The sequence below is a fragment of the Vigna umbellata genome, chromosome 1 (assembly GCF_029865625.1).
Source record: "Vigna umbellata cultivar VRB3 chromosome 1, Vumbellata_1.0, whole genome shotgun sequence".
NCBI lineage: Eukaryota > Viridiplantae > Streptophyta > Magnoliopsida > Fabales > Fabaceae > Vigna > Vigna umbellata.
The window spans coordinates 98,162,414-98,175,349 of NC_142165.1; the positions used below are offsets into that span (position 1 = coordinate 98,162,414).

The window sequence follows — 12,936 nt, forward strand, 5'->3', positions numbered from 1 at the left end:
TAAAAGAAAGCCTGCTTTATTCTCTTGGCAAAGAAACATTATGAACCATTTTTCCAATTACAGATGACATGAACTTTGCACGAGAGACTATGATTCTGAATTGATAAGGTTTTTCTGATACGTATTCAGAAAGTACAGAATGAAGAGAAAACCCTTAGACAGTGTTAAGAGTCTTTTGAGATGGTTTGGATAGTTGATCTAGCTGAAGATCACTACTGCTGCTAGTAGCAGTCCCTTTGTATTTATACCACTTGGCACACAGTATAAAGTAACCAAAATTGAAGACTTGAAGAGCTGTTATAACGTAATAAAAATAATCCAATCTCCCCTTGTTCAGATCCTGAGGTAACCAATTCCCAGTTGCAGATTTAGCTGTCACCTTATGGATGATAGAAATCAGCAAACTACTCAAATAACTGGATCCTGCAAGACCACAGAAGAAAAGAGACGCCGCAATGCTTTTCATGTTCTCAGGAAACTGTTTGTAGAAAAATTCAACTTGCCCCACAAGGGTAAATGCATCAGACAGTCCTGCCAGTGCTAACTGAGGAATAAACCACAGAGCTGGCATTGAAGAAATGTCACCTTTTCTTGGTTCTGTTCCAATAGGATTGCTCAAAGCCATAGTCCTTCTTCTCTCTTCCACAACACCAGACACAAATACACATAATGCAGAGAGAAACATTCCAATGCCCATCCTTTGAAGAACAGTGATGCCACCCTCTTTTTTGGTCAACCTTTGGAGTGAAGGCACGATAATTCGGTCATAGATGGGTAACCAGAGGGTGAGGGTCAGCATCTGGAAGATAGTGTAGGAAGCTGCTGGGATCTTGAAGTTGCTGTTGAGAACGCGTCTATCAGCTTGAAGGGCCTGGAACACCAACATTGTGTTCTGTTGGACAATGGCAACGTAGAAGAAAACTCCTGCAACCCAAATGGGCATCACTCTTATCAAACATTTCAACTCTTCCACTTGCTGCATGCTGCAGAGATTCCAAGGATCAGAAGCAGACCCGTCTGGGTTTATACCATCTTCTGGGGTTATGATAGCAGCTTTGTCAAGGAACCTGTTCATATCAACATTCAACGTCTTAATTCTTTTTTGCCAATTCACTAATACACCACAAAATTTAATCAATCAGTCAGCTCTTATAATAGTATTTACATATGTGAGATGTTTATAAATGAAACAACGTTTGCCATTGGAGTGATTAACTTTTTCTTTCTATGTACAAACATCTTTGTTTTTATTTATTTTTTTAATAAAAAGTATATATTGAAGCCCATGGTATACAAAAAGATTAAGTTAAATATTTATTTTATTAATGTTGGTATATTGAAATTATTTTTGTGTTAAATTTTTAAATCCATGCCATATTATAAGAAATATAAATTTAATATAAACAACTCATTTGTGATTGTTTTAAGAATTTTAGTAAAAACTGTAGCTTATATCCTGAAGAAATGGTTTTAAAGTTTTGTTTTGTTTTTTTATTTCTACTTCACACATGTATATAAATAAATTAGTAAAGTATCATATGATTTCGTTTGTTTATGTTATATTACACTATTTGCTATAAAAAAACGTAAGTATAATATTGGTTAAAGAAATTAGTGCTAATATTTAGTGATGAAAATGATAAAACTAATGTAACAAATATTAACTCGAGAGAAATAACGCATAAATATAAATGTTTTTTGCTCTGAAAGTTCAACCCTCAGAAAGTCTCCTTTGGTTCAAAGTAGGATTATTAAAATAGGTTGTAACTCGCGAGCCAATTCGACTCATCATGAGTTTGAGTGAGATTAGGTTTGAAATAAATGTAATTTTTTTATGCGGGCTAGTTCTCAACTTGACTCACTTAGAATCCAGTTCACCGGGTTGAACTCGTGGTGAACCGGGTTGCTCACCAACCCACCTAATTTAATTTAATTATTTTATTATATTGTACATGGTGATAAAAAAGGAAATGTTTCAAGACAGAAAAATATTATAAATTTATCTATTCAAGACTCTAATATTATAAATGGACAAGTGATATAAAAATTATCAATATTAAAAACTTATTTGTTCATCTTTTGTATATGTTTTTGGATTACATTTGGATTGTATGATAATTTTTTATTATTTTGAATTGTCTTTGGAGTTTAACATCTATTTGAATTAAAAAAATTGTAATTTTTTTATTTTAAAAAAATTATGATTAAATGAGTTAGTGAGCCAACCCGTTTAACCCATCAACCCGTGGTTAGTCGAGCCGGGTTCGAATTTTTTTATCTCGCTAATAAGTGAGCCGAATTGAGTTGATTCACTAAGAAACCAACCCGTTGTAAGCCGGATCGAGTCGACCGAGTTTACCTTTTTGACAGCTCTAGTTCAAAGTCATGTACTTGTTTCTTTACTTTAAATTTCAGTACAAAATTATGCAGTTTTAGTACATGAACGGAGGAGAAAGATTTGTTGGTTTTGGAGTAAACATACTTTAAAAAGTCTTGCAACTTTATAGCATAAAATCTAAAAAAGCTTGCTTTCAAAAAGTTTCACCAAAAAGCTCAGTGAAAGAGCTTATGATGAGGTCATAGACTCTACTTCAATAAGGTTAAAGGTATTAATTTTGTGTAAGCCAATGGAAACACAGTATAAAAGATGACGATGGTTACCTGAACTGAGAAGTGTGAGGAAGCTTGGAGTTCATAGAGTGAGGAGAAACATAGTCAAAGAGGGAAACCAATGGATACTGTGATAGATTGAGTCTTCTTTTCTTTGCAGCCACAACTATAGCTTGAACTATGGTTGTTAGTGGAGCTGGACCACTTGTTTTAACTTTGACATAATATCTGCTTCCCATATAGTAGAGTGTGCAAGAGATGAGCATCAAAGCTGCGGGAATTCCCAGACCCAGAGCCCAACTCACGTTTGCTTGTACGTACACAATGAGTGATAGAGATACCATCTGAGCAAATGTGAAGGTAAAGAAGTACCAATTGAAGAAGCTGTTTATTCCCTTTTTTCCTGACTCAGTATTGGGGTTGAACTGATCAACTCCAAATGCCAAGTTACAAGGTCTGATCCCTGCAGCTCCCACAATCAGAAATGCAAATGCAGACAGCAGAAATGCCATTTGGCCTGTGTTTGGACCTTTGCATATGCTGCTATCTCTTCCACACTGAGGTGGATGCATTTCCTTAATCCATGCTGTTAGCTGAATAATAAGTAGCCCCTGTTGAATAACCAACCAGATACAATCACAATAATTAGTTAAAACTCTCCCACTAGATGGATTCATATCACTTAACTTTCTTTTACAAGTTAGTAGAAAAAAGTGGTGATTTTTATCATTTCTCTGAAGTGGGTTGAACAATAATTAAAGTAGGCGTAGAGGCTTATGTAGTTTGAAAATAGAGATTGAGACCAGAAAGGAAGCAATTGTGCAGAATCCGAGTGTCTTGTAGCGGCCAAAATAGGTGTCACAGAGAAAAGCCCCAATCAAAGTGGATAAACTGGCACTGCCGTTGAAGATGTTGATAATATTTGTTGCAGTGATACTGTCCAAGTTGAAAACAGTTGTGAGATAGACTAAGAGATTGGCTAAGGTACCAATGGTTCCCAGCTTCTCAAAAGTTTCATTCCCTGCATGATGTGAATAAGATGAGTGAAAACAGTAACAAGGAATTATATATGTAAAAGCATTTGCAACTTTTTGTGATGCTTACCAATGATAAAGGGCATCACTTTCCACCCTCTGTATTTAATCTCTGCCTCCTCATTTTTCTCCACAGTCTCTGGGTCTGACTCATTTTTCCCAACAACGTTCATGACTGAAACAGAGAGAAGAAGCAAATAATTGTTAAGATTTTGTGAACACCTATCTGATATTCATCAACCTTGTTCTGTTTTTTTCCCTCGGGGTGTTATGAATTTATAGTATCACCCTATTTCCTTGTTCCTGGCCTTAGACCGAAAAAAACAAGTGGATGAGATAAAACATTACATTTTTGGTAACAGATAATTCAAGTACAAAAATGCCCAAGATAAAACACTTTTTTCAACATTTTCTCTTTATTAACAAAAATTTATACACCTATATAAATTTCACTTATAATTTTTTTATAACTTCAACTAATTTTATCGTTAAAATTATATTTAGAGAATATATTATTAGCACTCCTCCTTACCACATAAACAATTTATTATTGAAGTATTAACTTTTCTCTTGGAAAGTATTTAAAATAAGAAAATTATATAAATTAAACTAAGTAATTCTTTAATGATTTTTTTTACAATAATAAAGTTTTGAAGAAAAAGATAATACGATTCACACTATTTTCAATACAAAATCTTAAAATATGAGTTGTAAATAAAAAAAGAAGAAAAAAAATTATAATAAAAATGAAGGTGTTTGGATTAGAGATCAAAAGGAAAGACAGTGAAACCAACCACTCTTTTGTACACATGCACTTCTGGTTAAATCTCTCCTTCCCTTTCATGTTTTTCTCCCATACAAAAATCACCTTAAATTCCTTGAAACAAATGACAAGAATTTTTTTATATTTCCATTTTTTTATTCTCCCTCTATTGAAGCAAAGTGTTGAGTATGAAAGCGTTTATAGAAGTGCTTCATAAATGATTTAAAAGAAATTTCTCCTTAACTATTAAAATTTGATACTTATAATTCGATTCCTGTATGAAATATGGAAGACAGAAGATAGTCCATAACTGAAGCTTGAATGGCATTTGTGGAGTTATTCCCAGTGGATCATGATTGTTGGTTCCTGGGTAATGATTCAATTAAACTTGTGTGGACGACGTAAAATTGCTCATACCATTCATTTTATTGTGCAACAGTGTCCCACCTAAATATCGAATCCCGTTTGACTAAATCTTATCGCATTTCTCATTGCTGTCTCTTTACATTTTAGTCAAAACTACACGTCTTAAGTTCTCATTTCAAACATAGATTTTATATTCCAAATCAATCAAGTGTAATAATAATAATCAAAGAATCACAAAATAACACATTTTTTTAATCTATACTCTCTCTCTATTCGATCGCCACTTTCATTTACTGTTGGCATGAGTTTTAAGTCCGGTAATATACAGTATAAAAAAAATGTTGTTTAATTGCATAGAAATAGAGACAAAGGGATATTTTCTTGGTTGTCTTCGCAAACACAATTAACTAATTAAGCTTTAGATGTAAAAATAAGATACTTTTGAAAATCAGCGGCATCACACGACACCGACGTCAATTCTAAGTGTGATGTGTTTTTCTCTCTTATAATTGCATGCCTAATTAACGAACACAAAAGTCCTCCTCAATCAGAGTCACACTCACCTTGTTTTCTGCCCAGACAAATATTACAGGCTTCACATGGGAACCACTTAAAAGGCATCAAATTTTATTCACTCAAATAAAATTGAAAAATAATTCTTTAATATTCTTAAACTTTTTACATTTATTTAACATTATCTTTTATTACAATTTATTTTCTTTTTTTTATATAAAAATACAAAAGATTTACACTTTTATAATCATTTTATCTTATTTTCTATCATTTTATCTTATTTTTTACGTTAAATAAATATAACAATATGTCATTATCTCTTCTCAATAAAATTAGAATTTAATTTGACAAATTCAATGTCCCCAAACTTCAGTCCTCGTGCATAATAGAAACAATCTTGTCATCAGTTGACACTAGGTCGTTCTCCATGGTTTCACGTGAAGGAAAATGGAAGAACAACGTACAGAAAAGTCTTACATTGTCCAGTTTATGGGTTGCTTTTGAGAAAAAAATATGTCTTTTTATTTTTACTTTTCACTTTTAATTTACAAAAGTCGCAACTTTATTCTCAATTCGTCTCATGTTTTGAAAGGAAAAAGAAAACAAAAAATCTTCTCACACAAATATTTGAAAACAAGATAATAGTTTTGTGATTAAAAAATTGCTTCTCAAACGTGAGTCAAATACGTGGTGATACGTGGTGATGAAAGAAGAAAAAAAGGATTTGACAACCAGCAAAGTAAGTTTAATTTTTTTTAAACACTCCACTCCACTGCCTCTGCTCTGACTCATAATTGGAAAGAGCTCTTTTTGGATGCATTTAGAAAGTTGAATAAGGAAGTTCAAGAAAATATCACTGTTTAGAGAGTTTGTCGTATTCATTCCCCGTGATCATATCCACCACCACTAAGTTTAATTTCTTAAACTGTATCTTTAATTGCATGATTTTGCCAAACTTAATAGTTTATTAAAACCTTTAACTTTATCAGATAGACAACATTATTGCACAGTATCTGAAAAGTGTTCCAAATTATATTCTATAATTATTATGATCTCTGGCGTTGATATGAGTCTTAATATTTCATTGAATTTTGTATCGGTTGGAGCGTGTAGGCTCGTTCTCCTTACACTTTTTCAAATTGAGAGTTGGATGCGTTGGACGTTTGTGCAAGTTGGGGTGAAGAAGGCGATTAATCATACAATGTACGTTGAACTGTTGCCGTGGTGGCTCACAATAATTCATCTTTTGTTTTTGTACCAAGAAATCAATTTCTAAACGTAAGCTTCATGCCTACAAACTCAACATCTTTTCTTTCAGGAAGCAATCATCTCTGTCCACGTTTCCAATATACGAATAAGGAATTAATATTTTCAATAAATTTAAAGATTATGCTTTCAACCTATCATTCTACTAAAAGAATAATCAGTATTTATACGAGTTTTAAAATCTAAAATAGAAATATGTTTATCAATATTATAAAACGAAGTGCATATATTTAATTACAGTGATGAAGACGTACTTCTTTACTCCTCTTCACATGACCTATTACATCATTAAATTGCTCTGAATTGGATAAGTTTAAATGCTAATGTAAACTGATGCAAATAACATTCCGGATTTGGGCCACCAAATGAAAAGATTAGGATTGTGTTTGTGTAAACTGTAAACCAAATCAAACATGAACCGTTTTTATTATATAGATTCGCTTATATATGTTTTAGATTAGGAAAAAGTCTCTTTAACAATTTTTGACAACTTTTTTACAACATGTGTAGTAGTTTGTGATTGGTAGTAACACATAATCAGTTGTCAAAAAATTGTTAAAAAAGTTGTTAAAATATCATGATCCTTTAAATTAACCTATTAAGTTTGTTTTTGTATATGTCCTAAAATGATCTAATAAAATGTCCTAAACTAGATAAGAAATTGATATCACTCTCTATCAAAAACCTTAAAGGCAATGAGTTAGTGGATCTTTCATCTTTAGATAGTGTTCTACTTTCTTATTTTTACTCACATACGTTTGTCTCGAAACAAGAGATCACTAAATATATTTAATCAAAGAAACTTAAATTTGTGTAAATTTGTGGAAGAAAGAGATTGTATCTATTTATATATTTGAAATTCTAAAACTTATAGGAAGCAAATTTTGATCTAAAAAATCTAAACTATTATTTAATGACAAAGTGTCCGAGACACAAGATAGAAAATGAAAGACAAAAACTATACCAGAACCTAGTTACATTTAGTTTCCTCAAAGAGAAAGAAAATCTACCAAATGAATATACAGCAGCACTAAAGAACTTGAATTTTTTTAGTTTGAACTGCAACAACATGAGAATGCGGTCATGTTGCCCTTTTTGTGGTGCCTGTTATATCCAATGCCTTCTCCTCATCATTTGGCTCAGATGATTCTCCCACAACATTTGAATGCTCTCGCTGTGCCTCTGTTTTGAGGTTGTCCTTGTCCTTGTGACAATAACGACATCCAAAGAAATTGAAGTAGATGAAATTCAAAGCTCCCAGTGCAGCAATAACATAATAGTAGCAGTCAAGCCTATTGTGGTTTAAATCATTGCCCCCTATCCATGATGTTTTTCCATTGCTAGAAGTTATTTTATGGACAATATTGACAATCAAGGAGCCCATGTAGTTTGCAATGGACAGGCTCAGAAAGAAGATTGCCCCAGCAACAGTCCTCATGCTCTCTGGCATTTCCAAGGTGAAGTATTCCATTATGGAAACAGCAGCAAAGGCCTCATTGAGGCCTGATAGTGCAAACTGAGGCAGCAGCAATGCAAAGCTTAACGGTGAAACAAACAAACCATGTTTCAAAGCTAAGTCACGCCGCTGCTTTTCAACAATTGCTGCTACCAGCATGCATAAGATGGACAACAAAATCCCAATATTGATTCTTTTCTTCATGGCCAATCTTGGAGCCTTTATACTAAGTTTTCTCGCCAGGGGAATGTAGACACATTCGTAAATGAATATCCAAAATGAGAGCGCTATCATTGATGTCAGGTTCATCCAACCAGGTGGGACCTTGAAGTGGGGCCCAATGGACCTGTTGCTTTGAACAGCTTGAAGCACCCCAAAAGTGTTTTGCTGATCCATCACAATGAAGCCGCAAATTCCTGTCACCCACACTGGTAGAACTCCCAACAGACATTTCAAGTGTTCCACTTGTTGCAAGCTACAAAGTCTCCAACCATTTCTAGCCATGCCTTGGTCATTCAATTCACTAGGATCAACTATTATAGCAGCTTTGTCAAGGAACTTGAACCTATCTGTCTGAACAATCTTTGCTTCCTCCGATGTTGGAGCAGGATTATAAACGGTTCCACCAGAAGCCTGTACGTTGCGTTTTCTAAAGGCTGCTGAAATTACTCTGGCCATGTCTGAGAAGATGCTCCCTTGAGGCTTCTGGCAAATGTAAGTGTGGCGTCCAAGTAGGAAGATGGCTATGGACAAAGCAAGACAGCAAGTGGGAATAGCAAAGCCTAGAGTCCAACTTACATTGGTTTGAATGTAGACAACAACTGTGAGTGCTATAACAAGTGCAATGGTGAAACTGAAGTACCACCAATTGAAGAAGCTTTCGAGTTGTGCCCTACCCTTCTCTGTCTTGGAGTCAAACTGATCTGCACCAAAAGCAATGTTGCATGGCCTGATGCCACCGGCTCCTATGGATAACAGTGCCAGACCTAAAAAGAGAACTGCTAGCTGCAAGGCATCTGGAGATTGGCAATGGTCTCTGTTGTTGTCGCAGGGATGGGGTCTCAGTTGTCGTATACCTGCTGTTAGGGTTATGGTCAAAATGCCCTGTCAAGTACAACCCAAGCTTGTTATGTATATACATGATCTTTCCTTCTGTAACGAGAGTAGCAATTACAATTTTGAAACTTCAGTGTGTAATGTTCAATCAAAGTCTTCCATCTTATTATTTCTAATAAAGTCTAAAGCCAAACAATATATATAGCTCTCAATTAACTGAAAGTTCATATGATTTTTTACATTCTGATTTATCAGACTAGAATAAATATTTCATATGTCAATCAAGGAAAGTTGAGCATTTGTTTTCTCAATTTGTGAATACTTATTGGAAGGTACATTAGGCATTGCAAGGGTGAAAAATTAGCTGGAATGTAGAAATTGATTATTAAAAGAGGACTCAGAAATGAAAATAGGTATGTGCAGGGAAAAGAAGACAGGAAGATGCATGTGATTTTCCTTACCAGAAGTGAGGCAATGCTGCCGAAGAAGAGGGTCTTGAATCTACCCAGATAGGTATCAGAAATGAAAGCTCCAATTATTGAGAAGATGTTGGAGAATCCATTCCAAATTTGCACCACATTCACCACATATATATTGCTGAGGTTGTAATTTGAGAGCAGATAGAGTGTGAGATTTGATACCAAACTCATGGATGCCACTTTCTCGAAGGACTCGTTTCCTTTGGAAATCAAGCATGGTGCATTAGAAGAATGAAGATTAATTTGACGTAAAATATAGAAGATGGATAGAATTACCAATGATGTATTTGATGGATCTCCACCCTCCTGCCTGTTTTGCTGAAGCAGAGGATGAAGAAGAGGGTGGTGTGCATGTTGATGTTGGCTCCTGTTCTAACTCTAGTGCACCAGAATAATCACTGCTCCCGTTCTCCATTTTCTATGTTTGGTTCTACTCATTCGCCTATGTTATGTATAATATATAATATATAATGCAATGTAGAAGTAGAGAAGAATTTTATTTTATTTTTTTCTTCTGTCTGAACCTTTCAACGTGGTCTAAATTTGAGAATTTTTAGGTTCTTTCCTTAAAAATCTAGGATTATGTGTTTCCATCAGCTACGATTTTAATAACTGTTTTCCTATTATGTTGTGAAATATCTTCAGTCTCCATCTCATCCTGCATAATCTAGAGAATTTTTTTATTTTTATTTTTATTTTTACAGTTAAAAGCATTATATGTTTGCATCAGCTAGGATTTTAATAACTGCTTTCCTATTATGTTGTGAAATATCTTCGGTCTCCATCTCCATCTCCATCTCAACTGGATTTTTTTATCATAGTTTGATTTTAATCTTATATCTTACAAACTCCTAAAAGGTTTAAATTTTCTCAAGGTTATAACAAAACAGTCTGAGACTGTTTTTCCATAATTTATTGCAATTATTATAACTACTTTCTTCAGTTTTTTTTTGTTTTTTTTTTATAGTACTAGTTTGTTTTAGTTTATCCTATGACTTTCCCCCCTCAATCCACTGTATTTTAAATCACGTTTATCAGTGTTTTAGCTTTCATTTTGAAATAACATTTTTCATTTTATATATATATATGTATTTTTGTATTTTTTTTTTAAAGAATAGGATCTGCCATCCATAAATTCATATTTTAAATGAAATTTCAGCTCATTTTTATTTAGTAATAATATTTCCCGTTGTTTCGTAACAAATCTTTCCCCGTTGTGTCCACCCTTTTTTTTTAGGTTATATATATATATATATATATATATATATATATATATATATATATATATATATATATATATATATATATATATATATATTATATATATATATATTTAATGCATATATTTTTTATTTTTTTCTGAGTATTAACACTACATTAGAACTCTTCTTATGAGATGCTAACATTTTAATAACACTACAAGTTATTTATCAATATTTATATACGGATTTATCATAAATAATTACATATAAATTTTTATTCGTAAATAATTATATACGAATTTTATTATAGGAAATTATCTATGAAACTTTTTTCCTAAGTAATTAGAATTTTTTAGATAATTACTTATAAACTTTATCCGGTAATTATCTACATATCTATATAATTATTTATAGATTTATTCGTAGGTAATTATTTGTAGACAAATCTATAAGTAACAATTTTATTTACAGATTTTTATTCACAGATGATTTGTAAAGATTAATGTGTTACCTATAAATTTTAAAATTTATTTATGAATTTTTACAATAGATAATAATGATTTTTTTAAGTGTAAGTTCCATCTGATTTATGACTTTTATTTATTTGAGTGTATTATTTGTAATTTTTCTTCTACTTCTAATGAATATTTGAATGATAATAGAAAATTTTTCCTTAATTTTCACTTTAACACATTCATAAAACTATTTTAGTTTTACAATTTTAATATTAATATTCTGTTATTGAATATGTACAAACTTTATTTTATAAATATTATCATTATTAACTGTTTTCTTTACAACTTTATTATGTCAATTTAAGTATCTCAATTATATGTTTTTCTTATAGGAAATTATTCTTTGCATATAAATATTTATTTTTTGAATTATCATATTACGAAAATATTAAACATAATTATTAAAAAATTCTACCAAATTATTTGCTTTGAATAAAATAAAACTTGATTTTTTTTAGTGTTTTTCTTTAAAAAAAAAATATTTCTCAAATATATATATATAAATTCTTTTTTAAAATAAAGTTTTACATGAACTCCTTATTAACTTAGTTTTGTTGTCAAAAAGATGACCACTGTTACAACGTTGTTTACAATAATTTTGTTTCAAGACAACTTTTTTAAACAATAAAGTTTGCATTACAACTTTTTATTTTTATTGAAAATTTAGTTTGCAAACTTTAAAAATCTCCTCTGTGAGTAAATATAGTGGAAGCTGAAAATTAATTTATTTCTTTATCAACAATGTCTTATATAATCTAAAACTAATTACTTCTTATGTATACATGTATACGGAGATGAGATAAATACTCTTAAATACAAGTTGAATATCGGTTTTAGTATACTAAAGATTTGAGAAAATTGAATTTTTAAAAAAATAGTGTCATGTCAAATTAAAGGACATTTGGGTTGTAAAGTTATATCCCACACCAATTGATTGTGTGATTAAGCTATATAAAGAATAGGACAATTTATTCCTTCTTCTATAAAGGATATACTGAAACACTCTGCATGTCCTATATATATCAGATTTAATGTCACTTTTGTAGTGAATTATTTAAGACTATGTGTTACAAATCTTTGTAAATGGAACTATAAGAGTTCTTACATAAATCAAACAAACATAATATCAATGCTAATTTTCCTAACAAAAAATGAAAGTAAATTAAAAGGGTTCACAAAATTTAATTGAGCTAAGGGTGTTGATGGTAGAAGATATGCCATTAATTATTGTTTGTTCATAGGATTTGCAATCACTTAATGAAAAAGTGAGAGAAAAAAATCAAATATCTCAAGATCTTTCTGTGAAGTTGAAAAAATAGAACAATGACTCAAGGTACTTGTGAAACACAGTGACCTTCCTATTTTTTACATGAGTTTTCTATTAAATATAAGGATATATTTTTACATTGTTCAACATAAAAGTCAATCATGATCCGTCACCTTAATTGTTTGAATTCTTTAGCTCCTCATCCATTTCAGACAACTTCAATCTAAAGTTTGACATGTTTAATCTTTATACATAATAAGTTAGAATACTAAAACCTCCAACTCATCATCTTATGTCACAATTTTCCCATCTTCTCTACCTTGTTTTTTTTTTAAAAAAAATTATATATATATATATATATATATATAAATTTATTTTTTATTAGAATACATAAAATTTCTAATTGTTT

General features: G+C 31.5%; 2 protein-coding genes across 2 annotated transcripts; both read right to left on the reverse strand.

Annotated features, from left to right (window-relative positions):
• Positions 1-3,901, reverse strand: LOC124819823 (protein NRT1/ PTR FAMILY 2.11-like). Its single transcript, XM_047291416.2, has 4 exons — positions 3,715-3,901; positions 3,414-3,631; positions 2,662-3,221; positions 1-1,067 (listed from the first exon to the last, which is right to left on the reverse strand). Exons 1-4 carry the CDS (start codon positions 3,815-3,817, stop codon positions 155-157), a joined length of 1,794 nt encoding a protein of 597 aa, XP_047147372.1. The 5' UTR covers positions 3,818-3,901; the 3' UTR covers positions 1-154.
• A 3,479-nt stretch (positions 3,902-7,380) lies between these two features.
• On the reverse strand, positions 7,381-10,128 carry LOC124819792 (Major facilitator superfamily protein). The gene is made up of 3 exons (XM_047291372.2): positions 9,820-10,128; positions 9,526-9,743; positions 7,381-9,112 (listed from the first exon to the last, which is right to left on the reverse strand). Exons 1-3 carry the CDS (start codon positions 9,956-9,958, stop codon positions 7,634-7,636), a joined length of 1,836 nt encoding a protein of 611 aa, XP_047147328.2. The 5' UTR covers positions 9,959-10,128; the 3' UTR covers positions 7,381-7,633.
• Between the last annotated feature and the right edge of the window lie 2,808 nt (positions 10,129-12,936).